This window comes from Amblyomma americanum, chromosome 1 (genome assembly GCF_052857255.1).
Source record: "Amblyomma americanum isolate KBUSLIRL-KWMA chromosome 1, ASM5285725v1, whole genome shotgun sequence".
NCBI classification, from domain to species: Eukaryota; Metazoa; Arthropoda; class Arachnida; order Ixodida; family Ixodidae; genus Amblyomma; species Amblyomma americanum.
Genome location: NC_135497.1, coordinates 178,345,147 through 178,370,909, shown reverse-complemented (window position 1 = coordinate 178,370,909; position 25,763 = coordinate 178,345,147). Strand labels below are relative to the sequence as shown.

Genomic DNA, 25,763 nt, shown 5'->3' with positions numbered 1-25,763 from the left:
AGAGCCAAGATTACGATCACACAAACTGAGAAAGGTCCACATTTGCAACAACCAACCTGAATGCATGGGATACACCATCAGTCACCAAGACCACAAGAGACCGGGAGGTTTTGGAGAGCCAAAGCGAGTTTCCCAGTACAAGGCACACTATAGCACTGAGGTCATTGTTTGCCATGGTAACATACGCTTGGTCTCGCACACTCGGTACTGCTGGTTCTGGGATCAGTGGCTGAACTAGATCGGTCATCCAGTCCGAATTGAGGGATTGCTTTCGCCTGGCTCCACCATGCTGCCCTTCAGACACAGCACTGTCTGCTGGCTTGTCTTGAAGGCTTGAGCCAAGGTTATAAAGCTGAAGCTCTGAAGGTCGCTTCACCGAGCCTTGAAGGTCTCCACTTTCAGTGTAATGGGGGTTGATTATACCTTCATCACCCTTCAGACTTTGGGCGACTACCTCACTGGGTTCACAAACCACAGTTGACAAGCTTCTTTTAGGGGAAGCAGCACCTTGCCCTTCTGGGAGTTTAGGTGAGCAGGGGCTCAGCTCAACTTGTTTTGGCATGTTTTGCTGCTCACCAGCACTTGAAATGAAGGCAGTGTTCAGTGGCCTTGTGTTGAACGAAAGCACGGGTTCAGCAATTTCAGGTGCCTGGCCAGCAGGCACGCTTGATTTCAGATGCAAGGACTGAAAAGGTGCAGGACCCTCACCTTGGCAGACTCCATTACCAGGCAAGTTTTGCACATCTAGGGCTGAATACAGTAACTGATTACGTCCTCTGTTTGGGGAATGAGCACTGTGTGGCACTGGTGCTCGAAAAGAGGACCCCGGCCACTGCTGTGCCTGTGGCCTAGATAAAGCAACATGAGCCTGTTCTTTATGCAAGCTTGAGCAAGGCTGCTGAGTACTGTTTTGGTTCAACCCTTCAGACACAGTGGTGGAAGTGCTTTTAAGAAAGCTTGAAGGCCAGGAGTTTTGGAATGCTGCTAGCTTCTCTCTTGCACACCAGCTGCAATCTGGGGGGTCTTTTCCCTTCACAATTATGTCTACAGTGAGCTGTTGGATAAGTGTCTGAATGGCAGAAACATACTGCATCATTGATTGTGAGCAGGAAGTACACAGGGGTGGTTCCTGTGAAAGAACAGGCTGCTTCTTCTGAGCATCAAGCATTTTGATGTAGTATTCATCAAAATCATCAGATGCAAGCTGAGAGTGCCGATTGCAGCACTTCTTGCCATCCTTGCACTCACCCATGCTTCCATTTTGGAGACTGCCAATTTGTCTGTACGCATTTGACTTACTAGCAATTATAGCTCGAGATATGTCAGCTTGCAGGTCAGGAACATTAGGAAATGTAGGGTAAGGGTAAGTTGGCTCTGCCGTATGCGATGCTTGGGCTGGGCTTTTAGCCATGTCATTCGGCACAGGTCCATTGCTTACACTTCCTTCAAACGAGAAGCTCTCAAGCTCCAAGCCATCAGTGGACTTTGGATCTGTGCTGGCATATGTGAATGAGACAGTACTGGGCGTTGCTTTGTCTTCATTATTCCTTATAGTTGACCTAGCTGACACTGCCTCTGGCAACCCCTGAGCTGTACAACTCAAGTCGTCACATTGTGGACGAGAGGCTGTAACATCAGTGAGGGAGTGAAGGTCATCTTCAATCACCAAAGAAGCCGGGAGGTCTGCTTGGTTGATTTCCTTGTAAGGAGGCAGGCACCGGTCAAACCTAGAATGGGCAACAATAATTACAGTATCCTTCATAATACCTTTACATAGAACATTATATGTAAAGAGTATTAACCAGCACGGCTAAACAAATATCCCTTCGAAACTACTGTCCAGCATCAAAATCACACAGCACCTACTGCTTCAAAATCACAGATGTCAGAAATATTTTTGTTGATATATCGAAATGATTTCTCACTACAAGCTTTAGAAATAGCAACATAGCATCATTTATGTCAAACAGAACTCCTCCCTGGGCCCAAAATATTCACCAAATGTTTAGTTAGCCAATTTCAGCTTTTTAGCACCAATCTCACAAACTCTCCTTCCAGTCATCCAACTGCCCAAGTGCAGGAAAATGCAGCTTAGCCTCATTGCTTGAGACATAACCAGGATACACAAAGGCAACAATAAATATATCAAAGATGCTCACAGACAACCAGTACATGAAATTAGTACTAAAAACTTTGCTATAAACAAACATACTCATTCTGTGCTTGACGAGGTTGCTAAAGTATAACAAAACCAAATGATCAGGCAAAGATTAAATTTTATGTCACCAGTGCGAAGTGGCCATGACCAAATGGGATGCAAGAGTACTAAACCATCAGCAAGCACCGACTGCAAAAAATACAATATAAGCCTGCAAACACTACCTGCCCCTACCCATGCCACCCCCCTACAAAAAAAAATGTTCCACATGTAGAAAACAACACAATGCACATTAGGCAAGGAGTAACTAGAATTATACCCACAGTGTACAAATGCATCACTTTAATAAGGGTGCACACAAGCATGCGACAAAAAATAACTATATGGTGGGGGGTGGACTGGCTCCTGCGTTTCATGGCATCGAGAGCCACTTTTTTTTAATTGTTTTTTTTGGGGGGAAGGGAAATGGCGCAGCATCTGTCTCATATATCATTGGACACCTGAACCGTGCCATAAGGGAAGGGATAAAGGAGGGAGTGAAAGAAGAAAGAGGTGCTGTAGTGGAGGTCTCCAGAATAATTTCCTTCGACCACCTGGGGATCTTTAACGTGCACTGACATCGCACAGCACGCGGGCGCCTTAGCGTTTTGGAAAAACTGTTTTAAGTTTTCTTCAAGTTGCATACCAAATTTGAAGAAATAAAAGAGTGCCAATATTTTTCAGCATTCTTCTTACTAGCTTGTGTTTTACACATGATTTTTTGTCTTTACAGTAATCAGAAAGCACCCTTTCCCTTAATAAATTTAAGAAAGGCACATCCCCAATGATGCCTTATGCAAAGTTAATGAAACTTTATGCTCTGTGTTTTGACAAACCGACCACATGCAAGATCGTCAACAATGTAAGAGAGCAGCATTCCATGAGAATGCTGCACACAGATGCAAACTATGTTAGCAAATCACCACCCAAAACTATAAGGAAAGTGCGAGAGAAGGGTGAATTGAGCATGCACATAATAAACTAATGACACTGAACTAACACCTGCCATCCCTTGGCATAAGCTTATTGAGAACGACAAACAAATATTTGCCGGAAGGAGAGTGCACAATGTTAACAGAAGGACCAGACGAGCATTCTTGTGTGCTTAAAATAGATCACTTGAGCGCTTAAGTGGCTGTAATCTGAAGAAAAGAATTCAGACTGAAAGAACATGATGAATTGCGAAAATGCAAGCACTAAGAGACTTTTCTTCAGTCCATTTCGAAGGCGTAAACTAAGTGACAACACTGCTATGACATTCGAGTTTCGTAGTGGAAGCGGGGGCATCTCCCTCCGCTGGCGTGACGCTCTGCCCACTGCGCGCACAGTCGGTTACGAACGACACGATGTGTTTACGACTACCAACCGACAAGATAAACGTAATCGCGCTACGCGCCGGACGCCAAGGCAACAAACCTCCACAAGGCTGACCTCGAAGCACCAACAAAAAAGAAAAGGACAGACGCGGAGCCCCATCTACAGGACTGTGTAGGCAAGCGCTTGGAAGGCAGACTAATCAGCACTGCTGCACCCACCCATTAATCTATCACGGCTTGCAATACACGCGCATAGTGCAGAAGAGGAATTTCATGCGATGCCCCGCAGTGCAGCGCACTGCAGTCGCGAGTGGGCGGCGACCCCTCGCTGTCTGGGCGGGCGCTTCAAACAGGTTTCTTGCGCTTCCGAGCAAGCGAACTTGTTCCATCATCCTTTGAACAAAAGAAACATCGGTAAAGGAAGAAAGGCGCAAATATGTACAGCCGCTGTTTTACAATCCTCTGCGTGACGCGTAATGTTCGGAATTTGATGGAATGATGGAACAAGCAGATCATAGTTGTTGATGACATCGTTGGATAAGATTGCTGCCACTCACGAAACAACAGAAAGTTAACATCTTGAGGGCACGTTGAAGTGTCGGCCGCGCGAGGCAAACGCCCAATTTCCACTCATCTCAGAGGTGCGCGAGAACAGTATAGCACGTTTGCTTGAGCGGTATTAAATAACGACGCCTGTGACATCCTGTCCTTACAAAACGAAAATAGTGAAAATAAGCCGCAGCAAATCAACACACCAAAGGTTAAATAGGCACACACATACACACGGCTCTACCTCTACTTATTAGATGGTCTGTGCTATGCAGCTAAAATTTAGCTGATGTAAACTTGTCGGCTTATGCGTTTTTGCTCCAGGCAACAAGGAAGAAAAAACACTTACTCTGTGGACTCCGAAAATTCAGTGTTGAGTGGTTCTCTCTGCGCGGAGCTCATGCTTGATCAGACGTTGACAACGTTGCGAGTTGCACTCGTGCTTAATTAATAATCCATATGACTGAAAATTTTAGCACCGATGGCGTGACACTCATAGCTCCCGCGTCATGCTCGAATGTAAACAGCGTCAATCCCGCTGCAGCCGCCCGGTCTCCCGGCTCCAGCACCTCTTGGATCTCCGGCTGACCGCACGAGATCAGTGCGCTCAACATCTCACATCACATCTTGGCTCCTAATAAATTCAGGCACTTAAAAATATATATAAAAATTATTCAGCCTTTATGAATGCGGTAATGTATTATCGCAAACGCAGTTTGTCAAACTTACAGTAATCATGACAACCTGAACCAAATTTGAACGAACTACATTTCTTTGCGGAAGCAAAACACAGCCAACGTAGTCGTTAACAAAAATATAATTTACGCAGCTAAAATATTTACAGTATGTGAAAGTGAGTGTAAAATAAGCAATTAAAATAATATAACTTTGCTATATTTCAAGCTTTTTGTGCTTGTTTAACAGTTCATGGTTTAGAGGTTCAGTTCAGCCGTGTAGCGGCGGCACTAGCTCGACGTCGTCTGTTATAAAAATGGCGGAGAGAGTTTGCATATGTATGAAATGCTTAGCTTGAAATGTTCGTTTCGGGCTTGTTGAGCTATTTACTAGTGTCCTATGTACTGTTATTCTTTACCCAAAGTACACAACTATAAATTTACGCCAGAATGGCGACCCGAAGTCTTACAGAAGCGTTTGTGCTAATGCGCAACAACGCCCTTCAGAGCAGGCATATCTTCGGCGACCATGTAAGTCAGTTGTTTAGAGCGCACCAAGGACAAGTAAAAGGTTCTGTTTGGCAAAAATAGTGGTATCTGTCCTCACACAGATTATCGTGCGCGAGCTGTGACCTATATAGCTATTCATTGTTACTGACATGACGATGTACGCACAGGTTCATGAAGACACCGTGGCATTAGTCGGACGCGATGTTGAGATTGGCATCGGCGTTTACAAAGACGACGCAGAGCCTCCACGATGGTGAGAATGCGTTGGAATGTCTACTATTTTTGTCATATTTTACTGTTCTTGACCAATCCACTGCTTTCGATTGTCTTTTATTTTTCTGTATTCTGCATGCAGGATTGACGCCTTGGAAGAGGTAAGTGTCTTCGATATGGTGCATGACAGTATAATGTTGCGATTGCAGTATTTGCGTTGACACTCACCGTACGCCTTCGCTACATTGGCTTCTCTTGACACAGGTGAATTACCAGATGATGAAGATCAGAGACAAACGTAGGTATTTGTCTCCTCGAAATTTGGTTACGTGGCTCGAAACTGTTTTGTTTTTCAGATTACCTTGTTTAGAACGCGATACAGCTTCTTGGGGCTTGTGAAAATGCTAACACGCCATTTTTGGGCAGTGCGTTGTGTTCGTAGTGCTTTCCTGCTTGAAACTGAATATTTTTGAAAACTACTACTTGTTCTTTACTGCAATCTGCGCTGCTTACGCGTTAAAACATGTAGCATTGGTACCAAGCACAAATCGTTTCTGCCGCTATGTCAGCCAAAACCAGATTATAGGCCTGTGAGAGCATTAATGAGGGGTGGGTTGTGAATGCCAGAAGGAAAGCATTAACGCATGAAGTTATTGTTTTGCCAAAGCACAAAAGATTCTCACATGTCTGTGCAATAAAACTTTGAATAAAACCATTCAGCAGTCATGAGGTTATGGTGCAAGTGAGACGTCAGCTGTGAAAGGCAAGGGATTTATAAAATTTTCTTGCACTTTGACATGAACTAGATATGTAGTGTGCTATGTTCTAGTAATTAGCTGAGAAAGTATAGTATCTTAACAGGTAGTATCATATATTCAAGCCGCATTTTACTTTGTAACGACACAAAGTTCTGAAGCTCAGTTTTAAGATAATCATAGAAGTTGTGTTTAAAATTAAAACCTGCTTTTTCAACATACCCATGAAAAAAAAAAATTCTTTTTGTTGCAGCTTTGTTGACGCGTGCAAAGTGGTTAACCATTACAGTTGTGCATGCATTTTCTGGCTTATAGGTTTGCCTAATAACGCTTTTCATTTGTGTATCATCCTTGCCCTGTCTTTCTTTGGCAGTGCATGTTAGGATCCTGATCTGTACAACCAGTACAGTACAGTACAGAATCAGTACAGGAAGTGTCACTGAGAGTCTAATGAAGCAAATTACACGAACATGGTTTTGTGTTTGTGCACATGGCATTTTGTCCTTGAGTGCTGCTCGCATCACTGTAATGGAATACGAACTAGTAACGCTATCCACAATGCTCATTTTATCTTACCTGGCCTTTTGAGGTTTAGTATAGTACAGTATTCCTGGTTAGTGAGACCGTCAATTCATATATTGGTGCTTGACCTATGGAAATGAACATTGCTGTGTGCTCATAAGCTACCTTTAAATTTCTGTAGATATTATTCTGGCTTTTGATACATTCTATGTTGTGGAAGGATTTAAATACCATTCTGACTGCCCCTTGTCTCAGTTTTTTTTTTTCAGCATTTTATTTCAGTGATGTTTATTATTATAATAAAATATGCTTGAAGCTTGCATTTTTGTCATAGTCTAAAAATGCCTGTGGTTCCACTGCAAATGAGATATTAGGCACATTCTTTAAGCCTTGTTTAACAGTTCTGTTGCTTTTTCATGAACCCAAATGTTTACATTGGTGCCTGAAGCATATTTTTTTGCTCCTAGGTCTGTAGGCTCGTCATGCTGAATTAAAAAGGACAAATTTGTGTAGCACATGGGTTACAGAAACTTGCAGATGCTTCATGTATTTTAGATAAAGCCTTTGGCAAGAAATTTTAGATGTCATGATTTGTAGGATGTTTGAAACAAAACTAACTCACATTGGCTGTAATTCTGAAATCGGTGTTTAATGCAATTAAAACTTTTTGACTTGCCACTGAAAGGCTTAAGATATTCCCACAGAGACTTTGCACAATTGTGACATCTCCTGGCGGTACTGTACTGCAGACTGTATGATTTGTTGTCATGAAATCATCATAGATCATTTAATCTGTGCAGTGAAAGAACTGTCTGCTCTGCACGATCGCCACCTGAATCGGCCAACTTTTGATGAGAGCTCACTTGAAGAGGATGAGATTGAGCAAACAACACATCAGGTGACCCAGGTCTGAATGCTTGCATTACTTTGTGCCAATGAACTCCGATTTATGTTTCCTTGTTTTGCAGATTTAGTGTTTTGAGAAATATTGTCAAATCACCTTGTAGCTTTCACTAAATGTTCTTTACAGTATGTTTAGCAAGCCAAAAATATATGTAGCAGCATTTCTCATGCATTGTAGTTTTAAAATGGTTTGCCTTGAAAGTTCTCCAAGCAAGGGAGAGAAAGGTGCCATAGTGGAGGGGTGGAGGGCTCAGAATAAATTCGACTGCCTGACATTACAGGACACCACGTGGCCAAAATTATTCTGGAACCCTTGAGTGGGGTGCTTCTTTATCTGTTCCTCTTTCATTCCCTCCTTACTCTCTTCCCTCAGGAAGCAGTTGAGGTGTCCATTGAGAGGTGAGACGGTTGCTGTGCCTTGCCTTTCCTCTCCTTATGACCAAGCAATTTTTTTAGTTGCAGGAAAACTTAAAAGTTCTGCATTTAGAGTTTAGAAAACAGTGTGGGAGGACACAAAAAATATTAATTTGTTGTAGGCATCTGGTGTTGTCACACAACACTAGCCTTGCGAGGTGGGTAGTATTCGCATTTTGCGAGATGCCATTGTGGTCATCTGGTTAGGAGGTGGTCAACTGCATAACAAATGTAGCTTGTGTCACCATCCAATGAACATCAGCCGTGGTGTAGTTAAGGGGGGGTGCTCACGCTGTAGCCCTACTGCCCAACTCTGGCCCAGCTTCATATGAACTGTAGTTTTCACTGTGCGTACTATTTCCCTCGTGAGCTGGACACTGCTCTTTTTCTAGAGAAGAAAAAATTCAGGCAGTGTGTTCGACATGAACAGCTATACCCAGAAGTGACACCTGTGTCCCTTCGGTGTCACTTCTGGACAAAGCAGATAGGCAAGCTAGGCAGATATGCTTAATTTAATGAGTAGACGTTGCTTGTAACGTATTGAAAAATTGTGTTCACTGTACTACAGCATGCAACACATCAAGTTTTTATATTTGATCAAGTTGTGGTCAGGACAATGGCTTTTGCCTTTTGATGGCAGTAACTGTAATGGTAGCTTTGTCATGAATATCCCCTTCAGTAATGCACAGTGTTGCCCATGTTGGTGGATGAGTTAACGAAGCTCACCACTCATTAGGATAATTTTCATTTTGTGTATCAGTAAGAAGCATGACTATCTGTCATTTTTTCTGTCCCGATTCTCATCTCTAGCCTTAGTATATACCATTGTGGGAGCAATGTACTTGTTAATCTGGCTCCTGAATGATGTCGGGCTTCACATTCACAGCCACACTGCTTGTGCACTCTCTCTGCAGCTTTTCAGCCACTGCCAGCAGCTGCTGTCTGTGATCCAACAGGGTGTACGGCATGGCTCTAACCCTAAGGAAACTCACTTGGCGCAGAATGTAGTGCGCTCTGTTGCCAGCTCCCTTCAAGCACTCAGCACCAGCTTCCGTTCTTCACAGACAACATATTGCAAGAGTAAGTCCTTAGCTGATATTGTAGGAGTTGACACTGACACTTCAGAATGTGCCTGCACTGTCCTATGTGTTGTTTCTTTGTGAAGGTCTAAGTTGGTGGAGTAAAGTATTGTGCTGATGCATAGCACTTAGCATTGAAAGTACCACAAGGCATTTGAAGTTGCTTGCTTTTATTTTCTAAATGTTTGTCACCTTTAGCTGGGTATGTTTGTCCATCTTAATAAAAAAAAACTCTACAAATTTGAAACCAAGAAAGGTGGTGTTTTACACAAATAGTCATGCCAGCCGCTACCAGTTGATATTTAAAAGCAGCGCAAATAAAAATGAAGCATGCAAATAAGTGGGTACACATATACAAATGCTTCCTCACAATCTCTCATTTGGAATTTTTTTTCCTTTCTCTCTCTCTCATGAGAAAGACCTAGTTGGGACAAAAATTATTTTCTTTTTCTGGTGACTTTTGTATTTTACATAATGGAAAGAGCTGTGTATGTCAAGCAGTGCATTAGCCAACTGTCTATAACATTGTGTGGTGTGATGAATCTGAATTTCTTGACTGGGAGGGCTTTTTCATTTTATTTTTTTTCTTTTTGGTACAGTGTTTTTTTCCGGTAATATCAGCTGCTCAATAAAGTTTCAGTTTCATGCCTGTGCTCGTGTACCCATCTGTGCCGCCTTCTTTCTGTGTTTCACTGTTCATGCTCCTTTTCGCTAATGTACGAGGAAGAAAAGGCACTCTTGAGTGGTGACTGGGCGGTATTGGTCTTGTAATGCATCTTGCAGGCTAGTTTGAGTGAGGGTGCAAAAGCATGACGTACGTACTCACCCAAGTATCTGAGTGCACTAATACACACAGTGCATGCACACTAATGTTCAAGATCTCTCGCCAGCCTAGTTGGTGTGTGCAATTGATTTTGACTTTGAAATGAGTATACAGCAAAAAAATTTCTCTTGGAATTCATATTTAATTCAAAATAGCATGCATGTTAAAATGGGCTGGTTAGAAAACAGACTGCCCTTCTTATATTTTAAATGGACTGGATGCTTTAATGTAAAGATGGCATTGCATCGAAAACCTCGTAATTAACCTTGTTTATAGAAAATATAGTAAAATCACTTATCAGTTCTTTTTTTGTTGCTGTTATGTTCGCCAAACATTCGAAGCAGGATGAGAGTTATATAAAGAAAAGACTGCCGGTTATCTTTCAGAGCTGGGAAGGAGCAGAAACCTCGCAATTTGTATGCTTGTTGCCACGATAAGGTTTTCTTTCTACCTGTTCTTAGTGAGAGTTTTTGTCTAATTTCTTATTAAATTTTTTTAAGCATTGCAATCTTTGAATTGGGTTTAAAAATAATGAGTTGCTAAATAGTGCTATTTAGTTTGAGACTGAGTTGAATGCAGCTTTATTTGATACCTAAAGGATTTAAATAATTGCACTTCCCTGCAGTCTAGGTTTGGTCTTTAATGGTGGAGCCATTAGATTCCTGGATAGGTAGTAATTTCAGTCAGATTACTTTGTACCTATTATAGTTGTGAACAACCAATTAACTCTTTAATCACTAGCTGTCGCCGTGTGCCAGTGGTTCTGTTGCTCGGCTGCTGACCCGAAAGACGCGGTTTCGATCCCAGCCATGGCAGTCGCATTTTGATGGAGGGGCAATGCTATAGCCCCGTGTACTGCGCCGTATCGGTGCACGTTAAAGAACCTCAGGTGGTTGAAATTATCTGGAGCCCTCCACAACGGCGTCGCTTATAGCCTGAGTCTCTTTGGGACGTTAAACACCGTAAAATCATATTGAACCACTGGTATTACATGAAGAGTTTATATTAGACAATTATGAAACTTAAATAACTGCTAATGGTTTAGTGTAAGGCAACACCTTGAAGACAATGAGATTCTCATTCTTGGACTTGCTGCGAGATTTCCCTTGATGTAAAACTGCCATAATGTTGGCATCTTGTAAGAAATATTGGCACAAGATTGAAAATCCTACCCCTTTGTCTTTCTGTTCAAAGCTTCATTTATTGATTTGAGGTGAAAATGTATGTAGCAGTATTGATTCATGCAACATTTTTCTCGCTGTACAAAATCTCCGGAGTCCATGTACAGGGTCGTCCACTCTTAGAATGTCGCTCCGTGCTGCCGGCGCTCCGCAGGGCGCCTCTGGTGGGCGTCAAAAAAATTTTTGCGCAGTGGCAGTGGCAACCGCAGGCGGGGCTTCGCGCGGCATTTGCTACAGTGTGCTCTGTGTTGCGGTGAAGTGTGCTTCAATGATGCACTGCGTCCGCATAACGGCGATCAGAGAAACGTTTCTGAATAAACAAAAGACTGCTGAGAAGCCTATCAGCGACTTTTATCCCGTTGCAGCAACAGTAGCAAAGGTTCGACTATTACGAGGCGCGCATTTTCTCCCCAGTGTACTTATTTGTAGGTTTCAACTTAATCAGGCAAGCAGAACACATTGGTACTGTTTCTGCAACGAGATAAAAGCAGCTGATATGCTTCTGTCTTGTCTTTTGTTTAGTCAGAAACGTTTCTCCGAGTGGCATTATGCGGACGCAGTGCAACATTGAAGCCCACTTTACCGCAATACAGAGAGCATTGTAGCAGACGACGCACGAAGCCCCGCCAGAGGCGCCCCGCGGAGCGCCAGCAGCACGGAGCGACATTCTAACTGAGTGGACGACCCTGTGCACTCGTGTTCAGCATGATATGTAAAGTGCTGGCAATGACTGTACTGCAGTTGATTGCATTGCAGTTGAATGCACTGTAGTACACGGCAGCAAATGTCATGCAGGTGCACTTCAAGAGTTGTGATTGGCTACTAAATTCATAATAGTAGTAAATGCCATGTTGCTGGAACTTCTTGTGGTGTGCAGGTTTTTGTGTGTGTGTACATTGTATGTGTACATTTTATGTTCGTATGGATGCATGCATGTACACACTTTTTGGATGCAGTCTTGACAGCTGTCATTCACCACTCGCAATCTGGTCATGTGATTCAGTTTGCCTAATGGTGTAGACTTGTGGTGTATGTCACATTGAAGTACTTTCTCTGGTTGGGTGAACCGGATTATAAACATAATGTTTATAGCTAGGTTAAAGAAAACTTGATGTTGTAGAGAAGTGAGCATTCAGGAGTCCGAGTGGCATTCATGATGACCTTAGCATGTTCCACACATCTTCTTTGTTTAATAGAAAAGATGAGAGCCTTCACATTTTACCGTTCTTCTGGCACAATAAATTTCCGGAAGGTTCTTTCTTTAGGAATGGAATCTTGGCTCAGATGCTTCTTTTACTGGAAATGTCTATGCATCTTGTCATATTGTCATATTAGACAAAGGAACTGTTAGGGTGATTGATGAGTACATGTAAGAAGTTAGTTTTTGCTGAAGAGGGATAAATGACCACAGGATTACATGAAGAGCACCAGTGTGGAGTATACATGTTCTCTGCATTAACTAGAGCATATGCTGTCTGCTCTCCCTCTTCTTTGAATTATTTGGAGCTGCCACTGCATAAATTGTGAATCAAACCAGCTTTAAAAGCTACTGGTTGTGTGGTTTGTTGATTTCAGTTCATTTCTCAGAATGTGTGTGCTTGTGAAAATTGTAGCTGTAGCAGTTGTTTGTAGTGAAGTTCTGATATTGCGTGCACAAAGTGTACTGTATGCATGCTGAGAACTAACGAAATGGCGCAACACAGCTCCGAGTGTTCAATGTATAAAAGTTACCTTGTCCTCTTTCAAATTTTTAACTTCGCTTTGGCTCTTTGTTTTTCAGGGCTTCAGTCAAGAGAGGAGCACTCGAACAAATTTTTTCATGTTCCTTTTTATGTAGAAGACACCCAACTTTCTCCAGATAGATTTGGAGGAGATGTACGTATATTATGCATTTGCAACCAGCAACTACTTCTTTCAGTGTTCTGTACATACTGTACATATAGTGGGAATGTCTCTGCTCAGGATACATGGTCCGTCCAGTGTGCATTTAGGTACATGAAAAGTCCAACCTGCTGGTCACTCAGTGTTGAGATAACGTGGAAATGAGCAGGATAATTTGGCCACTCTTTGTGTGATGCTAACTACCAAGTGAATGAGTTGGTGCGTGACTGTAACATTCACAAATTATAAATGAATTTGCATGAAACTGCAAATCAAATTTTGGCATTGGCTTTGGTACCTGTTGCAAAGCTTGAATATTAGGGGTGTGCCAATATTCGAAGTTTTGAATACAAATTGAATATATTTATTTGGTTCATATTCGTGTATGAACTCACAACCACTCACCCACACTCGCACTCATGACCACTCACTCACACTCACGTCCGCTCACAGTCACAAGTCACAGCCATTCACGTTCCCTCACTGTTTCCTTGTTTGCGGACAACAGAGGGAATGAGAGAGTTACTGCCGCGGCCGACTGCACTCGTGGCTTCCCTTGCACTGCCTTGTTTGCACCGAAGTGGTGGGGAGCAGCGCAGTGCTCTGTTGGGCTAATTAGCCAGTTTTCAGTTTCGATTCTCTAAGGAAGTGGTAAATTCTTATGCATCTTCCATGTCCCGAAGAAATGTTACGCACGTATGCTCCCGCGCTTGCTGCTGAGATAGTGAGTGTCTGTTTAGCTTCAGATAAGATGCTTAGACACGTTTTTCAACGGCCGGTATCTAAGTAACAATAATGGTTTTGCTTGACAGTGGTCTTGGACGGTGTCTAAGTACCAATACATATTAGGTATGCCTTGACAGTGATGTGTCTGTGAGTCTGCATGAACACATTGGAGGCAAGTGGCGACTATGGATACTTTTCATGGCGTGGGAAATGTAGAGCGTGTTTGAAAAGATCCAGTGAGGTCGTCACCAAAATATAAATGGCTGGAACGGGTGCCAAGTACAGATTTTCCCTGCGGGAAAAGGATCCAAAGGGGAGTAGCCAATATCAGTCTCTTTAGAACAGCCTCCTGGGCTTACTTTGGGGCGCAGTTAAAAGCAGGACAGGGCTGGCTTCATCTAGCCAGAGCAGGTATGTGTGACAGATGTGTGGACATGCCTGCTGTGCAGTACGTTGTCTGTGCTGCACATAGTCCCTGTCTGAAGGAGGGTTTAGAAACTAACACAGTATTTTCGCGTGGAGTATTTTCGTGGGGAGACCACATGCGCATTTGAGTGAGAATAGGGGTTGCTGACACTGCACCTAATTATTGTCCCGTAGTCGGTCGCGTCATTGGTCGATGAGACGTCGTTCATGGAAGAATGCGCATGGAGCTAACTTGTGAGCTATTTTGCAGTGCATGCCCGTCTGAAATGGTGGGGCATTTCTAGGAATTGGCCCTATACAGAAGTTCTTTGAGCAAATCGTAGTATCCATTTCAAAGGATTCCTCATGCTGTCCAGATGTCAGTGCGGATAGAATTGCTGAAATCTGAGTGTGCAATCAGAAGTTATTCCACAAACAGTATTGAAAACACAAATATGAAAAAATCGCATTTCACAAGCCCATTTCACTCATCCAGAGCCGAAAATTGGGCCCCACAAATCAGTCGCCTTGCACACATGCAGCAGAAGCTTGTATGCAGTTGTTGACTTGCCAGGGCAGCCCTCAGCATCCCAAATTGCTGGCAGTGCACTATTTCCGCATGCATGATGCTGACAGGAGCCTTTTCATAACCCTAAGAAAACGTTTTTTTGGACTCTGGGAAGATCGTGGGGGACTTAAACTGTAATTTTTTCCTGTTCCACGAGCACAGTCCAGTGTCAAAAATGCCAACGCCCTTTGACCTGTTTATAAAAAGCTCCTTGCCTCCCCCCCCCCCCCCCCCCCCCTCCCTCCACACACACCACCTCCCTCCACCTCCAATCTCATGTTTTCTTCTCGTCACAGTTTCGGCTATGAGGTCCATAGGACGTTTTTTTTTTGTTCGCTGCCTTCGCAATATCAGCAGTTTGAACAGCAGCACTTGCTTGCACGATACTTTAAAGCAAAACAAAAACTCGCCCATAGCTTGATTCTTATTAGCTTTCATTTGCTTGTACTGCTTTTCTCTTGTAGTTTTTTTTTAGCAAAAAGGTGACAGTACTCAGATACATTATATTTTAGATTCATTTCCTTAGTATAAAAAATTTTTTAGATCCGAACTGTACGTCCAACCAATCAAAAAGGGTGTAACCAATTTGGTTGCTACCTCATATCCACTGCCAAAAATTGCCAATACGTTTCTCTCCATCAACATGAAACGATCATTTTTAGAGCAGATGAAAACATTAAATATTACCAATTTGGCTGTCTCCTTGGGGTCAAAGCATCACAATGTCTGATGCTGTGCATACAAAAAAATAAAAACCACATGCTTGATTTGCGACGCGGTGCTTCAAATAGATCATAGGAACAAGAACCTCTAGTATTGCCGAAAAGCGCGCCTGGTTTTCACGTTGTTTCCGAGCTTGAGCCGAGCTTGTGCAGTTCAAGAGCCGGTCCAAGTGGCTGGGTTTTTTCTTATGGGTCCAGTCCAATAAAAAAAATTACGGCCAGAGCAGAGCTCTACAATGCACACACCCGGGCAGAGAAGAAACCTAAGCGTCCATTGCAGTACTCGAGATTCCACCTTACTATAGCTACTGCTGAGAGGCTGAGAATCGTTTCAGCAGCAAGCGCCGGAACTCTGCGTATATGAGCTCGAGCTGTGTAAGAGGCATGACCAGAGACATCTAGCTTTCTAGCAGTGGCAGTTAAAAATTCAATCAAAGGACCTGACAACTCGTAACAGCTCATTGCTCCCGCGAAGGGCCTGTGCACATGCCAACGGTGAACTAGTAAGGCGAAGAGCAACTAAAGATTGCCTTTCCCATGCCAGCGGAATCCTCTGCTTCAGTCATCCAAAGACACAAGCATGATGCCTAATGCTGCCTCGAGCACCCGCGGTAGTGAATATTTGCTTCCCTCAGCTGTCAGCAACATGAAAGTAGCCAAGCGGAGACTGTCATCGCGAAACACATGCGACAAACTTCGCTCTCGTGTCCACTCGCCACTCACATCCACTCGCCACTCACGTCCACTTATATCTACTCACACCAACTCTAACCCACTCATCACTCATGTCCACTCACTCACACTCATGACCACTCACAGGGCCATGCACTCACTCGCACTGACACTCATTTCCACTGACACTCACTCTTACTCACGCTCACGTCCATTCACATTTACAACCACTCACTCACACTCATGACAACTCACACTCACGTCCACTCACACTGACAACCACTCACTCACACTCAGACGTGTCAGTGAAGCGATATGAGTACACTCATGAGTGAGTGTGCTGACCTATGCGGCCGTGACGACAATAGGAGGGCTCCGTTGCTAGGACAGAAAATAGCCTAGCCGCATAGTTTCTGTATTGAGCTTCGCAGCTAGCCCGTGTTGACGGTGGCTATCAGCCGCACATTTGCCAGCTGTCTAAGCCCAATGCGTTGTTCCAGTGGCGTTGCCCTCGTTTACACACGTTTTCTTCCAGCGTGCCGAAAATGCATGCTCATCATGGGCTTTTCGCTGTTTGTGCGAAGCAGCCACCTTCCAACGCTTCACCACATTTAAAAATTTTTGGCTTTTTTTTTTTCGGGTGGCGGGGCATTTAATAACTCGACCTTCGAATAATAATTTAATGCCCACTTATGGCATAATTGCGAATGCCTCTGTTAGTTTGTACCTATCACTGATTTGATTTGATTTAAGGGGTTAACATCCCAAAGCGACTCGGGCTATAAGGGACGCCGTAGTGAAGGGCTCCATAAATTTCGACCACCTGGGGTTCTTTAATGTGCACTGACATCGTACAGTACACGGGCCTCTAGAATTTCGCCTCCATCGAAATTCGACTGCCGCGGCCGGGATCGAACCCGCGTCTTTCGGATCAGCAGCCAAGTGCCATAACCACTGAGCCACCGCAGCGGCTGTACCTTATCACTGCTTAGGAGGCTTAAAGGGTAACTGCAGAAGTTTTAGAATCCAACAAACTTAAAGGAGCTCTGAACTGCGACTTTATTTTGGAAGAACTCGAAAACCCTTACATATATGCCCTCGGAGCCATCGCCCACCATGAAAAAACTGGGAAATTAAAGCACGTGTCAATCAGCAGGATCAAACGGCATGAACAAAGAAACAGATAACAAGCCAACCCCATATAAGTGATAAACAAGCAGCGCGAAAAATTTCCACAAAGGAAGTTTTCCCTTCTCTCCTTTCTACGTAAAAAACGGAAAGGTACTTAAAAAAACGCGACACGAACTCACAAAATAATAGAAGCAGCCAAGATTTTTTTTTAAATCTCAAGAGTGAATGTGTTAGTATGCCCTCTGTTTTACTTTCACAGAAGGAAATAGCATTCCTGTCTGGTTTTCATTTGATTTTACCATCCTTTGCCCACCGTTCATAGAAGCCATTCCATGCCTTGTCTTCTCCCTGTAGTATTCAAATTTTAGCCTCTCGGTTCTCATTTCTTGTCATTTTCCTCGATTTTTTAATTTATAGCTGTGTTCATTGTTTGCTGTCACTGCTTCCACGTTACGTTTTTGCAGTTCTTTGCCTTTACGGCTCTTTAAGGTTGCGTCTTTCTTTTTTTTTCGCTTTTAATGACATACTTGCTTGCAGGTGCATTTTGTGCATTTTTGATCTTTAACGCATTTTGTCATCCTCCTCGACTTTCATATAGCCGTGTTTCCTTGTTGGCTTTCATGTACATCTTGTTTTGTATCTGCTCCATGCTCTTAGGGCTTCCATATTGCGTTTTGTCTCGTTCTGTTTTACACTTTTAAGGGCACATTTTTCGTGTCGCGTTTTTGTTAGTACCTTTTCGTTTTTTACATAGAAAAGAGAGGAGGAAAAACTTCCTTTGCGCAACTTTTTCGCGCTGCTTGTTTTTCACCTATCTGGGGTTGGCTTGTTATCTGTTCATCTGTATAGCTTGACTCTTTGTTCGTGCCGTTTGATCCTGCTGATTGACGCATACTTTAATTTCCTGGGTTTTTTCCTGGTGGGTGGTGGCTCCTGAGGGTACATATGTAAGGGCTTTCGCGTTTTTTCAAAATAAAGTTGCAGTTCAGCACTCGTTTGTCTTTGATCTGTGTTCCTTCGTCCGCTTCTTTTTGTGCTGATAAAACACCATAAAATATCCTGTTTTGTTCATAGGCGCTTTTTGTATTTAATTCCAGCCTAATAGTACACAAGATGGCTTGTGGGCACTAGTGCATCAAGTCGACGAGCCTGTGACTGAGGCTTGAGGACCTGCTTGTCACACTCCCAAGGATGAGCTATGGAGACTAGGCTTACCTATTTAATGCTTTCATATGGCAGTACCACTTTCTCAGCCATGAAGAATTTAATTTTCTTGGCTTCCCCTTCAAACCATATTTCCTTGTGATGAAGTTGTTCAATATACATGTTCTGAAAGTAAAACATACTAAACAAATAGGTATGGCATGAAAGTTGTTTACTAGCTGGAGAATTTGTGATGGTGGGGAGACACGAATATGGGGCATGTGGAGACTAGCTGCTTTATCGTGAGAGTTCTACGGCCTGCTTTTCATGTCTCGTAAATTTGTCACCAAAAAGCCTAATCACTCTCATAGAAGTTGCTCATGGCTTCTTATAATTTCAGTTTTTTCTCACAGTTGAGGCTCTTAAAAGTGACTGGGTAATGGATGAGAATAAAGTATATTTATGATTCATGTGATCAGGATTCTGGGCTTTGCAGACTCTTTCTCAGAAGTGAAAAAGGTGCAGCTGAAAAGTAAATGGGGTCACAAGGAGTGTACTTGGGAGGCTACGGTGTCATTTTTCTTCATGGCCTTGGACGTTGTTGAACTTGATGTTAGAATACAGCAAATAGGCAAATACTGTGTAGGATGAAATGCATTAGAGTCTATGAAGAAGCATTGACTTGAGTAGAAAAAAAAAACCATGGGGACGCTTAAGTCACCGTAAAAGTGGAATGTGATGGCATTAGATTTCACACTTATTGCAGCTTCTGTTGCAACTTCTGTGTGCATTTGCATCAGTTTGTTTGCAATTATCGGTCTATCAACTGCCATATTTGGACTGCTAGCTGCAGTAGCAGGTATCCATTATGCTGTGATAGTGCTAACATCTGCATATATCAATATTTTAAAATTTTTTATAGGTTGTGAGATCACTAGGTCACATGACCTCTCTTGACCAATCATTAATTTAATTGCAACCTGCCATAGTGGGTAGGTTGATGTTGCAGGGTAACACGACCTCTCTCGACCAGTGAGTGAATTTCATGACATCAGACAGCGGACTTTGCTCCTGATGTGAACTTTGATGCTGTCGCATTGATAAAGTTCACTTGAATTGATTTATGTACCACCTGTTTGGCTGCACAGGGAGATGGGCACGATATGAGTATGGAAGCTTCTCCTGGCTAAACCATAGCCCATTTACTCTCAAATTTCAGAGATGCGTGGCATTTGATAGGTTTTTTTTTTTTTTTCAGTGCTATATATTGAACAACAGCATACATATTTTGTTAGAAAATGGAAAGAAATAAATTATGAGCATCCAGCCAGAGAAGCAGAGTTTGACAGCTGGACAAACAATGGGCACACCCTTCATTAGGAAAGAGTGTTACAGGGGCTTTCCCAGTAGTCGTTTCATGTTGCATTGTAGTGTTCTGCTTTTTTTTATCTGTCAGTCTTAAAACAGGACAGCCTGTGTGAACTGTTAGTGCTCATGAGTCAGCATTTTTGCTGGGATAAGCATTTGTGCCCATCTCCTAGAGAGCCACTACAGGCTACACTGCACAAAGTGCATTTTCTACAGCAGACTGTGGGTCAAGGCCCCATTTCTTTGGTGCATGTTATGTGCTAGATATATGTAGTTTCATCTGTGGAGAAATTGGTGCTAGTGGCAAATATGCTGTCATTCCTTGGTATCTCATGATTTTTATGGGGAGGGTAGTAGTGTGTGCAGTGAAGTTGCTCTAATGCATAAACTTGTGTATTGCGAAAATGAATTCTTTGTTGAGTTTGACAGTTACAGCTGAACGCAACGCCAGACTTGAAACACTTGGAAAGGTGTTTCTAATCTATGATGCACTTAAATTATTTTTCGTTTTTAACTAGTGATCTTCACATTTGCTTTCTATGGATTTTGAAACTGAAAATGTTTTAGTGATACAGTCTTTTGGAACATGTGGCCTATTGTTGGTGCACTACTGCTACTGTTACTGTGTGTGTCAGGAACTGACTGTGCATGTGCACATCACATATGTGCAGCTAATTTTTAGTAGTAGTAATGGTAATGGTAATCTGAAATGGTAAGGTAAAGCTCTTTAACGGCGTACAGTGTATCCTCGAATTCTCCGAATCTTGCTTACAGAAACAACTGTTATTACATATATTTGTGCATTTTATGGCCACTTGCACAAGCTGTATTTGTTCAAAAAGCAATGCCTGAGATTGTGCTTTCAAGTTGGTTCTTCTCTGAGTGCTTTATAGTGCTCATTTTGAAGAAGGATTTTGCAACAGGAGTTATCACTGTTTACTCACTTTCTAACTGTGCATCATGGCTTGCATGAAGTATTTCGGCCATCACATATAATGTCACTGTTAATTTTTTTTATCGACATTGCAGCATCAGCTTGAAATGGAAGACCAACTTTTCCTTGAAGACAACACAGAAATGGTGCAAGTGCGAGAGCGAGAGATCAACAACATCTTGCGATCCATTACAGAACTTAACACCATTTTCAAGGACATTGCCAGCATGGTGGCTGAACAGGTGCAAACTTGTTTGCAGTTTTGTTGGTGGCAGTTACAGGGGGCAAGCCATGTATAGGTCTTGCACCTTGCTAAAATGGCAGATGTCATACTGTTTTCAGACTTTTTTATGTGTTATTCTTTCCATAACTTTACGTAAAGTGCAACGAACTTTCCAGCACCAATTTACTGATGTGGCTATGCATTGTTTGCATAACTGTAGCTTAATGAAATGGTGTTTATTTAGTGTTGCAGTGGAGGTGACCTTTTCTGGTTACTTCCTTAAGAGCTGTGCTATTCTGAAAGCTTTCTCTTGCAAAGAACAAATGTTTTCTTTCATGTAGCAATCTTTTTATTTCGTTTTATTCCAGCTCTTGAAATTTCAGTACTCTCGAATTTATGTGGTCACCACAAGTTATGTGCTTTAATGCGTAATTGTCCTAAAAGGCTGGACACTGTGTAGTGCATGATGAAGCATTTTACTATTTCACTGTTCACAGGGAACCGTGCTGGACCGGATCGATTATAATCTGGACACAGTGCAGACACGAGTACAGCAAGGCCTTCAGCAGCTGCAGAAGGCTGACACTTATCAGAAGAAGAACCACAAAATGATGTGCATCCTTGTCATGGCAGCATCCACGATCATTCTTATTATTTTGCTATTTGCGTTCAAGCTGTAGGCTAAAATATCGCAACCATCCTTTTTGCTCACATCCTGCGAACTGATATGTTCCGACACTAGCCAGGCCTTCATGCAGCACATCAAAGATTGCATCACCTGCGACGCAGCATTGCTTAGCAGGAAAGGCATGACCTGGTTCATAATCACAATTGTGCTTTTTTTTTTTTTAAACATTTAGTGTATCGTGACTGGTGTAAATAACATTGACTCAAAGCTGAAAAGAATACATTGTTATGGTGACGGCATGTCTCCTCTTCTTTGCTTGTCGTGAATGAAGAAATACTTGTGATGCAGGGCACCTCTAACTACAGGTGCAGACACTTCCATTTGAGCATGGTATGATGTAAAGTTGGGCTAGTTGGGTTACGTTCATTTTACAGGAAAAATACAGCACGAACAGAGGCGACAGACGAAGAAGAGGTGTGCACCTCTTCTTCGTCCATCGTCTCTGTTCACGCTGTATTTTTCCTGTAATGTGAGCATGGTATATTGCTAGAATTTGTTGGTTTCAACACATACTTTTGGTGAGCTGTTGATGCCATTCTTGAATGGCTGTTGATGAAGCATATGTCATCTGTATATACCAGTATAGATGCCAGTATAGTGCTTATCTTTTCTGTGTGTTCCTTGGGCATGCATGTTCATTCACTTAAAAGATGTGAAAGGAGATTTTACTGATATGTTTATTTAAATATTGATGTTTAAGTTCACTTTGGGTGTATTTTAATTAAACAGCCTTGTGTGTTAGTTGTGTACTTCTAGTGTTTACTTTCAAAATACCTGTTCATTTTGTGGTAAACTTTGTAGTGAGAAGGCTAGGTGGGCACACAGTCTTGGCAACAGACCTGTTTCCTGTGAAGTAAGAACCAGTGCTTGGCAAGTGGAGTCATTCTACTAGCTCTGCCATCCTAGGAGGTTAAAAGAGCTTGGAGACATATAGGAGTTAATCCAAGAGATTTTGAATTTTCGGAAATATTTATGTGCTATAACGAAAGTTAGTACTTAACAAAGCACTATTTTGGTACTGTTAGTAAGACTAGTGCATTTATCTTCATCTTATGGAAGTTATAGTTGGAGAAGAGCAGTTCTTTATATCTTGGTGCAAGTGCATGATTGTTGGCTTTGGTAGACAGTGCCTTGCGTGATTTTTTTTCATATTGGTTCACGGCTGCATTTCGCCAAAGATTGGCTTTTGTCTAGTTGCTGTTTGTCTGGCTGAAGAATGGTTATAATAGGGGAGGTTTTTTGCATTGGTATTGGAAACCATGCCAGCAGTACTATAGGTTCCAGTGTAAAGAAGAAGCCATGAATTTGTCAATGTTGAGTTGTCATGGGGCACGTATAAATGGCATCACTCTGTTAAAAAAGCACTGGAAAGAAATGTGCAAAAAGACATGGTCATATGGAACCCCAGTTGCCTGTGGTCCAAGTTCCTTATTTTTATGCTTTCATTCTTTGCATCTGAAATAGCACTTTCAAAACAATTTGCGTCATCTTTCAGAATTTGCGTCATCTTTCAGTGCATTTGTTGCCCATAAACAGCAGTGAGAGGGTGCTTGAGTAAAATTATTTGTGCAGGTGAAAGACCTGGACTATAGACAGTTAGTGTTCTTGTAGCCTTTTCGTCCTTTGTTGCATTGAATTGAATTAGTATGGTTCAGCACAATGAATATTGTAATTCACTACACTTGCCTTCTCCTGTGAGCCACCACAATACGTGCTCATGTGCACATACTGTTCTGAAAGGGTGGGTTGTGGTAAGGGATTGCGGACTGTTCTGTATGAAACAGTTTTGCTGTCAATTATCTTTTATGCTTTAGTCAACTGAATTTATTAATTACTGTGTTTTTAGTTGTCTAGTTTCTTCTATGTCTAATCTGTCATAATGAGAAACTTGTTTGAATGTACCAAAACATGTACTGTGAGAATGGATTTTTAACAAGTGAGTGTATGTTTTGCAATTCTTTACTCTTGGTCTTTATTTTAGTGATGGTTCTGAAAGAATGTACACAATGGCCTGTGCTAAAACGTACCCCAGAAGAGAATGATCTATTTGTTGATTTGAAGTTTCACTTTTTTAGGCGGAGTCGCAGTTAAAAGGCCCTTGTCAGGAATTCTTCTGCCATAGGGTGGCCGCCATTGGTGCCAAGGCAGGCGTGATAGCGATCTCTTGGAGAGGCCTTTGTACTGTGCTGCACAACAGCCAGTGCAACATGTAATACTTGTAAATGGCATGCAAGCTCTGCACTGTTTTTTACCGTGTCTTGTCTGCCTTATGTAGCCACAGAGTAGCTGCCTTATGATGATATTGCCTGAACTGTTGCATACCTGTGCAATTCAGGCAATATCATCACACCACCTGCTTGAAAATGGTGAGAGCAATGTTATTGAGGGCATGTCACTTCCAGAGACTCATGTCATGAGAGGATTTAAGTTGACGTGAAACCACAAAAGTTAAGTACTGCATTGTTGATTTTTCTGCACATATCTTGTGCCTCGCAAAAAAGCAGTAGAATCTCATTAAATTCAAGATTTTGGCTTATTTTAACTGATAATTTGATCTGCCTACATCGTCTGTATATAAAAGGCGAGCCTTGATTAGAACTCTCCATAATTTAAACAAGGTTTTGGTCTCCTTCGAGTGCAAATTATGGGGAGTCGGCGGTACTTTTGGAAGACATCACTCGTGCGGTGGTCATCTGATTCAGAGTTGTTTCTCTTGGTTGACAGATATATATCAGTGCTGTTTAGAGGTGGGCGGCATTTCTAAACAGAGTAGCAGAAATCAGAATGCTGCGGTTGGGTGTGAATGATTGTTTGCCGATGTTGGTATTTTGCATAGGGTATATTTGACCATCTTTGCCATGTATTTTGGTAGAAGAGTTTGGTATAGTAACTTGATCCTTGTCTAGTCCTCATTTTTGTCTTATTGGAAGAACTGAAGGTGCAAGGTCTAGTTTTTTTTAAATTTTTTTAAGGGAAGGCTGGCTGGGCAAAGCTGACCATTGTTTTTTGTGTAATGTATGGCTGCAGTCTCCTGCAGTTCCTAAAAATCTAGTTGATTTGCAAGAACCTCCTGATATTACAGCCTTTAGCTCTTTAGCATATGTGGCAATTGTTCACTCTCTTGTTATATTGGACCAGAATGTGGGTGACTTGCTGCATAAATGTGGTTCATGCAGAAGGGTCATATTGAAACTTTTTAAAGTAATCTTTAGGGAAGATGTGGTGTGAGTATGCAGGTTAAAATAAGTGTCACATAGCAAGTTTCCCTACTCTCAGTATGAGTAAGTGTGTGTTTCTACCTGTGTGTTTTTGCATGGAAGGTGCAGAAGTTTTGCTCTATTTATGAATGAAGTTGACAAAATTATTGTATACATCTTCTGCTTCGCAGTGCTTAACATAGCAGAGAGACAACAGCCAGTGTGCTTCTTGCTTACTGTACATGTTACAGGAGTTGTACCATTTAAGAGAAAGGCAAAGAAACAGTGGCTGTACCACTGTCTTTGTGGTAGGGTATATGGTTCATGGAACAGATTGTAACTTGTACAAATGTAGCAGAGCTTACAAGTGTTGTCGTGTAAGAAATGGGCCAGATTTTATGGCTTCCTTTTCGTTCCATACATGTTATCACTTGACTTGTAGTTGCATAAAGGATTAATTTGCAGCTGTGGCAATAGTCGTGTTGCCTGACTGCTGTTTTGCTCAGGGGTGGCTGTGTGTTTAGTGTCTTGAAGTAACTTTATTCTTGTTAGAGGTTAAAACTTTCATTATTTTTCAGTTATTTTGAATTGAGCCAACATATTAAAATTATCTCCCATGAACTGCTTGATAATGAAGTTGACAAACTGTAGATAAAACTTTGCCCATGTATCGCTTAAGAGGCACAGTCTGGTTTTTATGTATTTCGTGTAATCCATTTCTAATTTCTTATATATGTGGATTCATTATGTGGAAACTGTAAGTACTGGAAAAGCTGACATAAAGGGTGTATTGTGCTTGCTTGTGCAGTATTTATGTGATCTTTTTTTTTCTTCCTTCAGCTGTGGCTGATGCAAATAGGTTTGACTAATGACTAAGTTTAGTGCAAGGTGCTTTGTGTGCACTTTTTCTGCAAGACATAGACCTAGCATAAGATTTTTCAGAAGTTTCCAGCAGTTCTCACAGGTACC

General features: G+C 42.1%; 2 protein-coding genes across 4 annotated transcripts in view; one reads left to right on the top strand and one right to left on the bottom strand.

Annotated features, from left to right (window-relative positions):
- The window catches only part of LOC144114256 (uncharacterized), a 31,469-nt gene extending 26,833 nt beyond the window's left edge, over nucleotides 1-4,636 (bottom strand). The window contains exons 1-2 of one of the 2 annotated variants that reach the window (XM_077647863.1): nucleotides 4,412-4,636; nucleotides 57-1,727 (exon numbers count right to left, since the gene is read on the bottom strand). In XM_077647863.1, the coding sequence (XP_077503989.1) occupies nucleotides 57-1,727; nucleotides 4,412-4,464 (1,724 nt within the window). In that variant the 5' untranslated portion in view covers nucleotides 4,465-4,636. Of the gene's footprint in view, nucleotides 1-56; nucleotides 1,728-3,732; nucleotides 3,844-4,411 lie in introns of those variants that run through there. The other variant, XM_077647864.1, reaches the window with a different exon arrangement.
- A 401-nt stretch (nucleotides 4,637-5,037) lies between these two features.
- Nucleotides 5,038-25,599, top strand: Syx16 (syntaxin 16). 2 transcript variants are annotated; one of them, XM_077647860.1, is made up of 9 exons: nucleotides 5,038-5,267; nucleotides 5,414-5,499; nucleotides 5,602-5,620; nucleotides 5,724-5,757; nucleotides 7,537-7,643; nucleotides 8,968-9,133; nucleotides 12,917-13,011; nucleotides 20,782-20,928; nucleotides 21,407-25,599. In XM_077647860.1, the coding sequence occupies exons 1-9, from the start codon at nucleotides 5,187-5,189 to the stop codon at nucleotides 21,587-21,589; spliced, it is 918 nt and encodes a 305-aa protein (XP_077503986.1). In that variant the 5' UTR covers nucleotides 5,038-5,186; the 3' UTR covers nucleotides 21,590-25,599. The 2 variants fall into 2 exon arrangements, with proteins under 2 accessions (XP_077503986.1, XP_077503987.1); XM_077647861.1 differs by lacking the exon at nucleotides 5,602-5,620.
- Nucleotides 25,600-25,763: the final 164 nt, after the last annotated feature.

What these genes read in the sequence shown, in the direction of transcription:
- Syx16 (XM_077647860.1), top strand. Translation starts at nt 5,187, where the DNA reads ATGGCGACCCGAAGTCTTACAGAAGCGTTTGTGCTAATGCGCAACAAC. An exon ending in CAACACATCAGGTGACCCAG is followed by an intron (nt 7,644 to 8,967) that starts GTCTGAATGCTT and finishes CTCTCTCTGCAG; the next exon opens with CTTTTCAGCCACTGCCAGCA. An exon ending in ACAGACAACATATTGCAAGA is followed by an intron (nt 9,134 to 12,916) that starts GTAAGTCCTTAG and finishes TTTGTTTTTCAG; the next exon opens with GGCTTCAGTCAAGAGAGGAG.